Source organism: Capra hircus, chromosome 18 (genome assembly GCF_001704415.2).
Source record: "Capra hircus breed San Clemente chromosome 18, ASM170441v1, whole genome shotgun sequence".
In the NCBI taxonomy this organism is placed as follows: Eukaryota; Metazoa; Chordata; class Mammalia; order Artiodactyla; family Bovidae; genus Capra; species Capra hircus.
The window spans coordinates 48193269-48208842 of NC_030825.1; the positions used below are offsets into that span (position 1 = coordinate 48193269).

A 15574-nucleotide genomic window follows, 5' to 3' on the forward strand; every position below is an offset into this window, starting at 1 on the left:
ACTAGTAATTTGAAACAACCCAACAAAAGTGAGATAATGCATTAATTACATAGATGGCATGTAGAATTTACAAAACATTGTGGAATAACACAATGTTCAATATGTATGATTTTAAAAGCAGGTTAAGAAGAAAAATAGTGAAGGACAGGGAAGCCTGGCATGCTGCAGTTCATGCGGTCTCAGAGAGTCAGTCGGGACTTAGCGACAACAAAGAGGACAAATATTTATATGAAAGGATATAAGCTTAAGAGCCTCCTGGCTGGTCCTAGTGGTAAAGAACCCGCCTGCCAACTCAGGAGAGGCAAGAGAGGTGGGTTCGATTTCTGGATCGGGAAGATCCCCTGGAGGAGGGCATGGCAACCCACTACGATATTCTTGCCTGGAGAATTCCGTGGACAGAGGAGCCTGGCAAGCTACAGTCCATAGGGTCGCAAAGAGTCCTGCACGATTGAAATGACACAGCACTGCACGCATATAAGTTTAAACACAGTTATGCCTGAATCGAGAAATTACAGGTGTTCTGTTATTTCTGCTTGTAGACAATAGGACGAGGCGCTTGTCTGGTTTTGTGTTTGTACGCCCAGCCCTCGCAAGCTAGCTGTTTCAAGGTGAGAACCGGAGCTCACCTGCGCTGGCCTCGCCTCTCCGGGATCGCGCCTTGGGGCGGGGCTTGGAGAGCTTCCCGGCCTGCGCAGGGGCTTCTGGGAGATGTGGTCCAGCCGCCAGGCCTCCGCGCTCGCTTGAGCCCAGACCCCATCGTCTGGGCCTTCTGGGTCGGCGGTGCGGGTGTATCGGGCTCATTGCGTGGAACGAAGGCTGGTGAAGGCCCTGTGGCGGCCTCCATGCCCAAGACCTCCAGGCCTAGAGAGGTGAGTCCCCCAATTTTACTGGCTGAATGCAGCGCGAATAGCCGAAGGTCCCCGGATCGTGCGAAAGGGGAAGGCGAAAACCGAAGGTCCGGGAGTCGCGGGGTTTGACGGGCGACGCAGGGAGCATCTTGGTTTTATTGAATCGCTACGACGTGGTCCCGAGGTTGGTGGCCTGCCGGCATCCATGGGTTGAGGGGCTGGAGGGCAGGGTTCCTTGCATCTGGGAGACAGCCTATGCTGGGCATTTGGTTGGCGAGGCAGCTGGGGCTTTGCAACCCCAGGTTGGTGGGGAAGGGCTTTTGAGAGTGTTGACTGGGAAAAAAACGCACAACCTAAAAGTTTATGTTTTATCTGGTGGCCTTTCTCAGGTGGCTCTGAGGGACTGCTCTGAAGAGCTAAGGAGGAGCCAGGATTATAGGGGTTTTGTGAGAAAACCCAGGTAGTTAGAACAAGAAACGATTACTGATAATTAGAAAAAAAAAGGACAGCTAAAGTTAATGAACTAAGCGATTTTCTTTGTATGAGGAAGTGCAGGAGTCTGAGCTCCCTGAAGTCATTCCTTTGATATACACCTTAACTATGTAGGGTAAATGTGCCTGTCTCCGGCTTGATTCCGGTCAGGGTGCACAGTTGGGGCTGGCTGCAGTGGCTGCTGACTAGCTGGCCACAACATCCTTTGTTTACTGATATGGCAGGCAGCATTCTTAGTCCAGAGGGGAGGCTTATGGGGCTGTAAGTTCTTAGGTGTTTATGAGGGCAGCTAGATGTGTGGAGCTGTGGAGAGGAGTTAGGAAGTGCCCCTTGGTTTGAGATGTAGTAGGGGTCAAGAAAGTGTTAGTCGCTCGTCGTGTTCGACTTGTGCCACCCCATGGACTGTAGTCCACTAGGTTCCTCTATCCATGGAATTCTCCAGAAGAGAGTGGGTAGCCATTCTCTTCTCCAGGGGATCTTCCCGACCCAGGGATTGAACCTGGGTCTCCTGTGTTCCTGGCAGATTCTTACTATCTAAGCCAACAGGGACATCGTGAGATTTGGTGTTTATGGTAACAGTATGTTCTTGTGTCTCTTATTTTGGAGATAACTTGGACTTTGAGGAAGTGGGGCCAAAATCTTGTATCCTCACTTTTGTTGTAGGTGCTCCTGTGAAACCACCTTTGTCTCTGATTCAATGGGCTTTTATTTTTTAACACGTCTTAAAAAAAATTATTTTAATTTGGCTGCGCTGGGTTTTAGCCGCTACACGCATGATCTTGGATCTTACTTGTGTCATGTGAGATCTTTAGTTGCGTCATCAGAGCTCTTAGTTGTGGCATATGGGATCTAGTTCTCTGACCAGGGATCGAACCTGAGCCCCCTGCATTGAGAGCACAGAGTCTTAGCCACTGGACCACCAGAAAAGTCCCTCAGTGGGCTTTTTCTATAAGTGAGCCTAGGGATCTGTTATCAGAGGGATGGGCAGATTGTCTTGGACACCAGGATGGGCTCTTCTCCAGCCAGGCCCTCTGTGGATTGCCAAAGGCTTGCTGCCACTTTGCATCTGAGAAACTCCTGAGCTCAAAGTGGTCAGCAGCTTCTCTAAGCTCCCAGATGCTTTGGAGTTAAATGACGTTCCCCTGGGTACTTGCCTCTGGGGTAGTGAAGCCAGGAAGGTCACACCTATGGTCACTTCCATGTGTGCATGCTTAGTCGATCAGTTGTGTCCGACCGGGCTCCTCAGTCTAGGGGATTCTTCAGGCAAAAACACTGGAAATGCTCTGGCCATGCTCTCCTCCAGGAGATCGTCTCAACCCAAGGATCAAATCTGCATCTCCTGTGTCTCCTGCATTGCAGGCAGATTCTTTACCCACTGAGTCATTGGGGAAGCCCTCAATCACCTCCCTAGTTATCTGCAAAAGAGAATTCTCCACACTCTTGACCAGTGAGGGCCGAAGGGGAGTTGTATGTCCTTTCTTGTCTTAGTGGAAGTTACGGTTCCAGGTGTAAAAGGTGGAGGTATTCCAGTTGCGAGTTTGGTATCACACGTGACATGTGAGTCACAGGCCTGGCTACATCTCTGCAAAGCCCTTCTGAGTGCAGACACATGATAAACTACATGTATTTAAAGTGTTCAATTTTATATATTTTGACATTTCAATACACTCATGAAACCATCATCTCAGTCAAGATGACCAATATATCTTATCACCTCCTTAAGTTTCCTTGTTCACTTTCATAACCGTGCTTCCTGACCCTACCTGCCCCCCTCCATTTGATGGACGCAGTCAAATTGCTCTTCTCCAGAAAACTGTACCTACTTACATTCTAACAGCATAAAAGACTGATCATTTTCCCACAGCTTCTCTAACGAGAAGGTTTTCAGATTTTGAAACATTTATTGATCTGATAACAACAACAACAAAAAAGAAATTCAAGAATTTCACAAGTTTGCCTTTTGAGAATTATAGATCTGTATCCCAAAAGGCTTCTCTGGTGGCTCACGTGGTAAAGAATCTGCCTGCAATGCAGGAAACCCTGGTTCTATCCCTGGGTCAGGAAGATCCTCTGAGAAGGAATGGGCAACCCACTCCAGTATTTTCATCTGGGAATTCCCATGGACAGAGGAGTCTGGCGGACTACAGTCCATGGGGTTCTGAGAAGTCAGACACAACTGAGCAACTAACATCCCAAAGTGGGGCTTCCCAGGTGGTGCAGCGGTAAAGAATCCGCCTGCCAATGCAGGAGATGCAGGAGACACTGGTTTGATCCTTGGGTCAGAAAGATCCCCTGCGGGAGAAAATGGCAACCCTCTCCAGTATTATTGCCTGGAGAATTTCATGGACAGAAGAATCTGGTGGGCTACAGTCCACAGTGACACAAAGAGTTGGACATGACTGACTGAGCATGCACGCATGCATCCCACAGTGGGAAGTTTTCAGGAAATCTTCACGGAGGTGGCAGCATTTGCTGCCATGTGACTGGATCAACCCGTGAAGCTACAGTCCTAAGAAAGTCAGAGCCGGGTACCCCTGCAAAGTAGGGGCATGCCTTGTACACAGTGGATGCTTAGTAAATGTTTATCACCTTAACTATACTTTAGTTCATTAACAGCATCCTCACTTAAATAGAGATGTCCAGGCCCTAGCCTGAAGTCTGGGCTGCTGGGACATCTCCTCTCCTGCCTACAGGAACAAAACAGCTACCTGAGCATGAAGGCCGCAGGAGGCCCCCCACATGCAGGAGTTCCATCTTTCGTGGAGACAACACCTCCTGAAACTCCCTCTGGATGTTCCAGGTGGAGCTTGGAGAGGCTGAAGAGAGATTCCACCAGCAGAGCCACTGGGCTGCGGGGATTCCCTTCCTAACAGGGCGGGCAGGATGTGGGACCACGTTGAAGCTGGAATGACCTCAGAGGCTAAGGAGAAAGGTGAGAGTTAAATCACTGCTGAAGCACATAGTAGGTATTCAGTGAGTGTTTGAGGGGCTGGGGAGAAAGTGTCAGGGTTGAAAGGCTATCTGTGAAAGTACAAAGAGGAAAACTCTTTCTAGGGGAGGGTGTGTCAGGTAATGGTAAACGAGAACCAGTGTCACCAACTGAGTATAACATGCCCCCTTCTCCCTTCTTGGTAACTAAGATACTGGTCTATTTCAGTGAGCCAAGTTCATTTTTCACAGCTTTTTTCTTTTTACCCAGCACTGCCTTCTGAAGACTCTGTCCTTCTTCAGGAAGAGGAGGAAATGCCCAGATTACAGGTAAATTAGAGTCTGCCTTCTCTCCCTGAAAATATCACCCACATACCTCATTTTGGGAGTGTTAGGGGGAGGAGAGCAATACAACACATATATTGTGCTGGCTCTGAGCTAGACATATGTTACTCCAGTTTCTCAAGATGTCTGAGCATTGCAGGTAGGAGTGTAAAATAGTATAATATACTTTGGAAAACAGTTTTAGAGTTTCTTATATAATTAAGCACACACTTAGCATTGACCCAGAAATCCCATGGTATTTACCCAGAGGAAATGAAAATATGTGTCCACACAAAAATCTGTATGTGACTAGGGGCTTCCCTGGTGGCTCAGTGGTAAAGAATCTGCCTGCCAATGCAGGAGACACAGCTTCGCCTCCTTGTCTGGGAAAATCCTACGTGCCATGGAGCAACCAAAGCTGTACGCCACAACTGTTGAGCTTGTGCTCTAGAGCCTGGGAACTGCAACTATTGCACCTACTCAAGCGCATGAGCCCTAGAGCCTGTGCTCTGCACCAAAAGAAGCCTCCACAATGAGAAGTCTGCACACTGCAACTAGACAAGAGCCTACATGCAGCAATGAAGACCCAGCACAGCCAAAAATAAATAAAAATCTATTTTAAAAAAAACTGTATATGACTATTAGCAACTTTGTTTATAATAGCCCCAAACCAGAAATAACCATCAACTGATAAGTAGATAAACAAAATGTCTTAATCCATATAATTAAGAACTACTCAGTTGAAAAAAAAAAAAAAGAACAAACTGCTGATACATGTAACAACTTGAATAAATATCAAAAGCATTAGGCTGAGAAAGAGAAGCCAGATATGAAAGATATGCCAGATAAAATGTCAGGTAAAAGATAAGCCAGATATGTGCTGTGTGCTTCTGAGACAGGGTGGGACCTGGGGCGCTTTGCTCCAGTGCTGCACAAGGCTTACACCTGGACAGATGTCTCCTTGAGCAACAAAATGCTAAGAAAATATAAGAGACTAAAAATAACTGCAATAACTGTGCATACACAGTTGGGGCAAATTCTGGACAAAAGATCAAAAAGGGCCAAAAACCCCAACTGCCAGCTCTGAAGAGCTTGGAGCAAAACCAGGGTGTTGGGAGCAAAAGCAGGTCTTACACATGCCCCTTGCACACAGCATCAAAAAGGCGTAGACAGAACACCTAAGCCATTCCTTCTGCCCAACCACTGGACACACCCCTACTCTCATCCTGTATAAGGAACCAGCTCAGGGAGGGAGCCAGTGAGCGAGCAAGGGAAGGCTTTACTTGCTTTTATTCTCTGCTGCTGCCAGGAACCCAATAAGGCCTTGCTTGAACTTCTTGTCTAACCTCTTGTCATTTTCTGTTGATTGGGAAAGGCCAAGAATCCTGGTCGATATCAGTTCCATTTATATGAAATTCTAGAACAGGCTGGATTAATCTGCAGTGACAGCAGATCATTGGTTGTTGAGAGCAGTGAGTCAGGGCAGGGAATCAACTAGGAGCAAACAACACAAGGGAACTTTCTGGAGTGATGGAAATGATCTATGTCATGATTGGTATGTGAGTTACACAGGAGTATTCTTTTTTCAAAACTCAACAACTGGTATACTTAGGGTTCATGATGGTTCACTGGTTATTTAACCTAAATGAGAAATAATTTGTGAACAGAAACAACATAAAAAACAACTCACCTCTCCAAAAAAAAAATATATATATATATATGTATATATATATATATATCTGTATGGTATACAGGAGATAACTATTTCAGAGAAGAAGAAGGCGGTTCAAAGAAGGATTTCTGGATTTTTTACCCAGAATCACCTGTTTTTTAGTGCTTCAGCTTTGCGCAAAGGACCATGTAGTCTGGCTTGACACTCTGCTTGCCCCTGTGTGCTCCCATCATCCCCACCTCATGACTTAATAGCCCTTTGCAAATCCTCTTTTCCTTATTCTTTATTTGGCAGGCTTAACATGTAGGCCAAAAATGGACCAGAGACCAGGCTGCTGCGGTGTGACACCCTTCTGTTGTCTGATCCTTGCACCATCCTTGATTTCCCCTCATAGCCATTCTGTGTCTTCATTTTATGCTCTGAACAAACCCCTCCCTAGAGAAAAACCCCTGCTTCCCATAATGATAGCCACTATTCTGACTTTTCATACTGTAGTATGATTTTGAACTTTTAAAATAGAAGCTGGATACATACAGTACTCTTCTGTGCCTGTCTTTTCTCAGTATTTGTTGTGAGATTGATCTGTGTTATTTCATGTATATATAGTTTATTTTCATTTCTTGTAGAGCAGTAATTTCCAAAGCTTTTTTGTATCAGGACCTCTTTACACTTTTGGAAGTGGCTTTTGTTATGTGGGTTATCAATATTATCAGATCAGAAGTTCAAACTAACAAAACTTTAAAGTATTTATTAATCCATTCAAAAATTAATCCATTATAGTTAATATCACATTAAAAAAAAACCTTATTTTCCAAACAAAAAAAAAATTTAACGAATGGAAATGTTTTATATTTTTGCTAACATCTTTAATGTCTGCCTTAATAGAAAACAGCGGTAATCTTATATCTGCTTCCTCAGTTTCTTTGTTGCAAGACTGTACATCATGTAGCCTCTGAAAAATTCTCCTCTTTAACTGTAAGAGAATGATAGTGGATAAGCCAAATAATATCTTAGAATTTATTATTGAAAATAATACTAACTGTACAGACACCACTGACAGGAGCTTGGCAATCCTCATGGGTCCCTGAACCACACTTTGGGAACTGCTACTGAATATTAATCCTTCATGCGACTGTACCAAGAGTTTGTATATCTTTCTACTGTGGATGTGTAAGTAGGGATTCGGAGTCCAAAATAAATGTTGTCAGTATGTAATCATCAAAGGGAGGTTTCCTAGATAACGTTTCTCATTAACCAGAGTCCTTATTTTAGATCTTTGACTTGCTCCTTCTCACACGACTGTCCACTCCTTTTTCTTGCCAGCTGGAATTCCCCACTTTCCTCTATTCACATTTTAACCATCCCACAAGGCTAGTACCTGGCTTTCTCCAGGGTACCTGCCCTCATGGCCCCAATCTACCCTAGATTCTTTCTCCGGACCCTTCCCTGAGTAAATCTCAAAATTGAGATTTGTTGTGTGGATAGCACCTCTGGAATTTTATAGCCTTTCATGTACTCTGGTTGAAATTGACTCTTCTTACCAGAGAAACTTTAAGGGCTGAAGAGTTTTGTTTTTTCTTTTTGTTAAATCTGCCTCTTGTATTTTTTCCATGTTCTATATAAGCAGTCCCCAGTCTTTTTGGCACCAGAGACCCATTTCATGGAAGACAGTTTTTCCATGGACCGATACGGGGTGAGGGTGGGGGATGATTTTAAGATGGTTCAAGCAACATTACATTTATTGTACTTTATTTCTCTTATTATTACATCAGCTCCACCTCAGATAATCAGGCATTAGATCTCAGAGATTGGGGCCCCCTATTCTACATAATACAGAGATACATGGTTGTGTACCTAAGTGAGTCTGATTCAGGATCCTGGAGAGTGCCAGGACCACATATAGATGTCGGTATTCATTGGTGCTCGTCAGCTGCATTCCTCTGTGGGGATAGGTATACCTGAGGATAACCATGTTTGTTCTTTTAGGAGCTAGTGACATTCAAGGATGTGGCTGTCGACTTTACCGAGGAGGAGTGGGAGCATCTGGACCCTTCTCAGAGGCACCTATACCGAGAAGTGATGTTGGAGAACTTTGGGAATCTCATCTCCTTGGGTGAGAATCACATCTTCCAGAACCCACCTGGTCTCCTGCTCGTTCAGTTGTATGGAATAAATCCTGAGGGGATTTGCATTTAGTGGTACACATATTCCTGATCCCTTATGGTAGTGGGTATCAGATTTGAGAAAGCATAAAGATACCTGAGATGAAGGCGAGAGAGGCCAGTTCCTATCCAAATTAAAGGAGACTAAAGAGATAAGACAGGGCTTCCCTGGTGGCTCAGATGGTAAAGAATCTGCCTGCAGTGCAGGAGACCTGGGTTTGATACCTGGATATCAAATTTGGGCACAGAATCATTACTGTCTGTTCAACCCATTGAGAATTATTACTGTTGTATATTGCTAATAGGGCTTTCCACGTGGCGCTAATGGTAAAGAACCCACCTGCCAATGCAGGAGATGTAAGAGATGCAGGTTCGATCTCTGGGTTGGGAAGATCTCCTGGAGGAGGGCATAATCCCATGGACAGAGGAGCTTGATGGGCTATGGTTCCATAGGGTCGCAAAGAGTTGAACACAACTGAAGCAAGTTAGCACACACACAAATTACAAATAGGCCTCTTCACTGAAGTTCCCTGGAACTCCTAGAACAATTTTTTGTTTTGAGAAGCAAAATATATATTTATTTGTTTATTTATGTGTTTTTGTGTATATATATTTATATATGTATGTGTGTGTGTGTATATATATATATATATGGGATTTCCAGGTGGCTCAGTGATAAAGAATCCGCCAGCCAGTGCAGGAGCCACAAGAGACTCAGGTTCGATCCCTGGGTCAGGAAGATCCCCGGAGAAGGGCATGGCACCCCGCTCCAATATTCTTCCTGGGAAAATCCCACGGAGAGAGGAGCCTGGTGGGTTACAGTCCATGAGGTCACAAAGAGTTGGCCATGACTGAGCCACTGAGTTTGCATGCCTCTGTGTGTGTGTGTGTGTGTGTGTATGTGTGTGTATATATATGTGTGTATGTATATATATATATAAAATATACATAAATATAAAATGTGGTTTTGATGCCTAACGGTTTTATTCACCTTTCCCAATGTTGTGTTCACCTTTTACGAATACCAGAAGATAAGATTTGACTTGTGGGAGGGTCCTTGTCCATACCACATTGCCCTAATCAACATGTCTTTTCTCTCAAGCAGGGCATCTGCTGTCTGAACCAGAAATGATTTTCCATTTTGAACAAGATGTTGTGTGGATGGAAGAAACAATACCAAGAGGCTCTTATTCAGGTGAGTACCAGTCAGCCAGGAGAAAATGCCATTAATAATCCTATGAATCCACAAAGGGGTGGGTAGTAACTTTAAAAATATGTATTATTTGACTCTTTATGCCAATAATTTAATTGAAAATATTAAATATTTACTTGATTGGAGGTAAAAAAAATATATATATATTTTAAGCATTAAATGCCTAAATTCCAAAATGCCTTTGGAACCAAACTTACCATCTTATTGGTTCCTCATTATAACTTTTGACAGAGACTTCCCTGGTGGTCCAGTGGCTAAGACTTTGTGCTCTCAATGCAGGGGTGGGGCCCAGGTTTAGTCCCTGGTTGGGGAACTGGATCCCACATGCCACAACTAGGAGTTCACATGCCATAACTAAGACCTGATGCAAATAAATAAATATATTAACAACAAATACTTTTGACAGATGTTCACTCCATATTTGTATGAAAGTTCTATTTTTAACTTATTGATAACTGTGCTTTGACAGCATTAACCCCTTTGTAGCTCATGGAATTTGACTTGGTGTTTCTAGTAACATTAAGTTTCCTTAACTAAGAAAAAGCTCTGACAAACCTAGACAGTGTATTAAAAAGCAAAGATATCACTTTGCTGACAAAGGTCCCTATAGTCAAAGCTATGGTTTTTCCAGTAGTCATGTATGGATGTAAGAGTTGGACGATTAAGAAGGCTGAGCGCTGAAAAACTGATGCTTTCAAGTTTTGCTGGAGAAGACTCTTGAAAGTCCCTTGGACAGCAAGGAGATCAATCAGTTCTAAAGGAAATCAACCCTGAATATTCATGGGAAGGATGATGGTGAAGCTGAAGCGCCAATACTTTGGCTACCTGATGCGAAGAGCTGACTCATTAGAAAAGACCCTGAGGCTGGGGAAGATTGAGGGCAAGAGGAGAACGGGGTGATAGAGGATGAAATGGTTGGATGGCTCAATGTACATGACCTTGAGCAAACTGTGGGAGATGGTGGAAGGACAGGGAAGCCTGGCATACTGCCAGTCATGGGGTCACAAAGAGCTGGACCCAACTTAGTGACTGAACATCAACTACTAAGGAAAGGTTCTCAATGATCTTCCCCATACCTTTGAAGCAGAAATGGAAGATGTAAAGTAAGAAAAACAGAGACCAGCAGCAGCACTTCTTTATTCAGTGAGTTTCTTTGCCCGACCACTACTGCCTGAGTATTCAGGACCACCGTGCAGCCTTAGACAAAACCACCGCTCACTTTCTTTTTTTTCCCCTTAATATATATATTTTATTTGTTATCTATTTATTGGCTGTGTGAGATCTTTGTTGCTATACACTGGCTTTCTCTAGTTGTGGCAGGTGAGGACTGCTCTCTAGTAGTGGTGTACAAGCTTCTCACTGCAGTTGCTTCTCTTGTTGCAGAGCCCAGGCTCTAGGCATGCAAGCCAGTAGTTGCAGCTTGCCAGCTCTAGAGTATGGGCTCAGTAGTTGTGGTGCAAGGGCTTAGTTGTTCTGCAGCACATGGGATCTTCCCAGACCAGGGATCAAACCCATGTCCCCTGCACTGCAGGGTTAATTCTTAACCACTGGACCACCAGGGAAGCCCCCGCTGCTCACTTTCATCATCTAATTTCCTTTGTCCCAGGAGTCAGGGATGAGAATGTGGGATCCTGTCTTGGCCAGTATCTCCAGGAGAAAAACTCTATAACTGTCCCCAGCATGGCCAAGACTTCAGCCAGCTCAGAAACCTTCTAATTCACCAGCATACCCATATTGGAGAGACGCCTTCTCCATATGCCGGGTGTGGAAAAGCCTTCAGTGAAAGGACAGCGAACCTTAACCTTCCTGTGCTCCTCCCAGGAGATGAGCCCTACCGATGTATGGAATATTCTGGAGTCTTCCACTCAGGATCTGCTCTGAGAAGGCACAAGAAGGAGCACATGGGAAAGAAACCTCACACGTGTGAGGAATGTGGGAAGGACTTCAGCCGGAGCTCAAACTTGTCCATCCATCGGCGAGTGCACACAGGTGAGAAGCCCTACAGATGCAGTGTGTGTGGGAAGGACTTCAGCCGCAGCTCCAACCTCTCCATCCACCAGCGCATCCACACAGGTGAGAAACCCTTCAGCTGCCGTGAGTGTGGAAAGGACTTCAGCCGCAGGGCAGCCCTGCAGATCCACCAGAGTGTCCACACAGGAAGGAAGCCCCACGCCTGTGAGGTATGTGACAGGCGCTTCACCTCACGCTCTGCACTGGCTCGACACCAGCAGGGCCATGCAGGAGACAAGGCCTATCTGTGCGACACATGTGGCCGGGGCTTCAGCCAGAGAGCCAACCTCTACCTGCACCAGCGTGTTCACACGGGAGAGAGGCCATTCCGGTGCGAGGCCTGTGGGAAATGCTTCAGCTGGAGCAAGGACCTGGGTATCCACCGGAGAGTCCACACGGGTGAGCGGCCCTACAGATGTGCGGCTTGTGGCAGGGACTTCAGGCATCACTCAGCCCTCAAGAGGCACCAGAGGGTGCACACAGGGGAGAAGCCCTACCCCTGTGCTATATGTGGGAAGGGCTTCAGTCAGAGAGTCCACCTGAAGATGCACCAGAAGGTGCACTGACGGGAGAGGCTTCCAGGATTGGGCTCTGCACGTGTAGGTGTCTTCCATGGGCAGGGCCAATGCCAGGGCATAAGTGCTGAGGTGCACAGCATGGATCAGGCTTAATGATATATGGTTGTTAGTATTTATACTGAAAAGAAGGGGCTTCCCAGGTGGCTCAGTGGTAAAGAATCTGCCTGTCAGTGCAGGAGACACAGAAGACTCGGGTTCATTCCCTGGGTGGGGAAGATCCCCGGAGTAGGCAATGGCAACCCACTCCAGTATTCTTGCCTAGACAATCCTATGGACAGAGGAGCCTGGCGGGCTACGACTCGCTAAAGTTGGACTCGACTGAGTGACTGAGCATGCTCTCGTATATAAAAGAGGATACATCAGCAGCACTTAGATAGACGGAGAAATATTGAAAGAACACTTCCAGCCCTCCCAGAAGATCTTTGTGTGCTCCTTCCCACTCACTGCCCCACAAAGGGAATCACTAACCTGACTTCTAAAACTATAGATTGATTTTGCAAGTTCTAGAATATCATATAATTGAAAGTATACAATATGTAATCTTTCATATAGGACTTGATTCACTCAGTGTTTGCATCCATGTTGTTGCATGTATTTAGAAGTTCATTTATATTATTACCGAGTAGTATTCCATTATATGAATGAACCAGAGTTTGTCTATTCACTTATTGATGGACATTTACATTTGGACTATTTATAGGTTTTCCAGGTTTTGATTGTTATGAATAAAGCTGCTGTGAGCATTTGGGTACATATCATTGTGTGGTCGTAAACTTTAATTCCTCCTGGGTATATACTTAGGAATAGAATTGATGGGTATTTTAAAACTTTTAAAAGACTGGGCTTAGAAAATTTCAAACAAATACAGAAATAGAACAGTAACAAATACTCATGTCCCCATCATCTAGCTTCAGTAATCAAGTCATGATGAATTTTGTTTCCTCTCTTCCACCCTGAAATAGTTTACAAGCAAATCCTATTCCAGGATATTTTGTTATCTTTATATCTTCAAAAAATAAAGACTTGTTTAAATTTTTTTCCAAAGACTCACTCTATGTAAAACTTTTTTTTAAATTAAGGTAAAATTCAGACAAGAAAAAATTCACCATTTAAACCATTTCAAAGTATATTATTCAATAATTTTTAATAGATTCACAGTACTCTTGCCTGGAAAATCCCATGGACGGAGGAGCCTGGTGGGCTGCGGTCCATGGGGTCGCTGAGAGTTGGACACGACTCAGTGACTTCACTTTCACTTTTCACTTTCATGCACTGGAGAAGGAAATGGCAGCCCACTCCAGTGTTCTTGCCTAGAGAATCCCAGGGACGGCAGAGCCTGGTGGGCTGCCGTCTATGGGGTTGCACAGAGTCAGACACGACTGAAGTGACTTAGCAGCAGCAGCAGCAGGGTTGTATAACCATCACCACTATCTAATTCCAGAATATTTTCATCAGGCCATAAAGAAACCCGGTTACTATTAAGCAGTCATTCTTCATGCTCCCCTTCCCCCAGGATCTGGCAACCACTAATCTACTTTCTGTTTCTATAGATTTGCCTATTCTGGATATTTCATATAAAAGGAATCAGACAATATGTGCCCTTTTATGTCTTGGCTTCTTTCATTTAGAATAATGTTTTCAAGTTTCATTTATGTTGCAACATATATTACTACTTCATTCCTTTTTATCGCAAAACAATATTTCATTGTATGAATATACAATATTTTAAGATCTATTCTTTTGTTGTTGTTGTTTTACTTGACTGTACTGGGTCTTAGCTGTAGCACTCAGGATCTTCAATCTTCCTTGTAGCATGTGGGATCTTTAGTTTTGGCATGCAGTATCTTTAAGAGAAAACCACTTCATGTTGTCTAATGTTCATTTTTTGTTTTTGATAATTGTACTATGGTTATTTCTGATGCTGACATTTAAGGAAAGATGCCAACACACAGAAACTCTCTGTACTATTTTTGCAACATCCAGGGTACCGTGTAGTAAAAACTTGAATACTGGACTTCCCTGATGGACCAGTGGTTAAGAATCCACCGGCCAATGCAGGGGACACGGGTTCACTTCCTGGTCTGGGAAGATTCCACAGGCTGTGGGACAACTAAGATTGTGTGCCACAGCTATAGAGCCCTTACGCTAGAGCCCATGCTCCGCAACAAGAGAAGCTACCACAGTGAGAAGCCCATACACCACAACCAGGGAGTAGCTCCTGCTCACCGCAACTAGAGAAAGCCTGCATGCAGCATCAAAGACCCGGCACAGCCAAAAAATAAATAAAGGTTCTATAAAAATTTTTTTATTGGTTGCTTATAAAACCAAGGGGTGGAGGTAATAAAGCAAATACGGCAGACTGTTAGAATGAGCCTAATTACACAGAGATGTGAGAGGTTATTACTTCTTTAAAAACGGTCAGCAAAATAACTTGGAAATAAAAAATGATATCACTGAAATAAAAACAGTATAGTAAGTGGGCTGGACGGAACAGTAAACAGTTTAAGTTGAACTTGTTGAACAAGAAAATAGATCTGAGGAATTTGCTGGATACAGTGGAAATGGCAAGTATGAAACAATAGCTGAAGGTCGTGGAGGAATCTGATCTACTGTATTCTCATGTCACAGAAGTTCTAGAAGAAAAGAACAGCCAACAAGAAGGGGAGGAAAACATAGTCTATTTTCACATTGCAGACAAATGGTCCAAGGGGCCACAAACAGTCCTGAGTGTCATGTGTTGGCAGCTGTGGTAGAAATGGACACCCTCATGGGTGGCTTCTGGGATAGGATGTTTACAGACAGTCTCAGTGCCCATTAAAAGTTGAAACTCACAGGCTCTTTGGTGAGTATTTCCTACCTAGAACTATAGTCACACACCACATAAATGAACAAAGGTAAACATTTTTAAAATGCTCAGTACAGCATTGCAATGAAAACAAAGCATTGAAAATAATTTCAATATCCAACAGTACAGTAGTGGATAGATAATGGCTTATTTTTACTATGAAACAGTATGAGGCTTAAAACCAGAAATATCTGTAATATTTTTGTGTATCAAGATGGGAAAATTCCCAAGAGATAATGTTAATTAATCAAACCAGGTATAAAACAGTATGTATAATTTATGTACATAAAATAAAACTACCTATTCTATAAATGTTGTATACTATTAAGTAAGATTATTAACAGTTCAGTTGGTCAGTCACGTCCAACTCTTTGTGACCCCATGGACTTCAGCATGCCAGGCTTCCCTGTCTGTCACCAACTCCCAGAGAGAGCCTACTCGAATTCATGTTCATTGCATCAGTAATGCCATCCAACCATCTCATTCTCTATCGTCCCCTTCT

At 44.0% G+C, this 15574-nt stretch overlaps 1 protein-coding gene across 4 annotated transcripts; it reads left to right on the forward strand.

The window, feature by feature from the left end:
* Positions 386 to 12982, forward strand: LOC102168757 (zinc finger protein 239). 4 transcript variants are annotated; one of them, XM_013971194.2, is made up of 6 exons: positions 386 to 869; positions 4034 to 4272; positions 4540 to 4598; positions 8251 to 8377; positions 9529 to 9621; positions 11461 to 12982. In XM_013971194.2, exons 2-6 carry the CDS (start codon positions 4224 to 4226, stop codon positions 12213 to 12215), a joined length of 1083 nt encoding a protein of 360 aa, XP_013826648.1. In that variant the 5' UTR covers positions 386 to 869; positions 4034 to 4223; the 3' UTR covers positions 12216 to 12982. The 4 variants fall into 4 exon arrangements, with proteins under 4 accessions (XP_013826648.1, XP_013826649.1, XP_013826647.2 ...); XM_013971195.2 differs by having other exon boundaries at positions 4141 to 4272; XM_013971193.2 differs by having other exon boundaries at positions 387 to 869; positions 9532 to 9621; positions 11246 to 11749.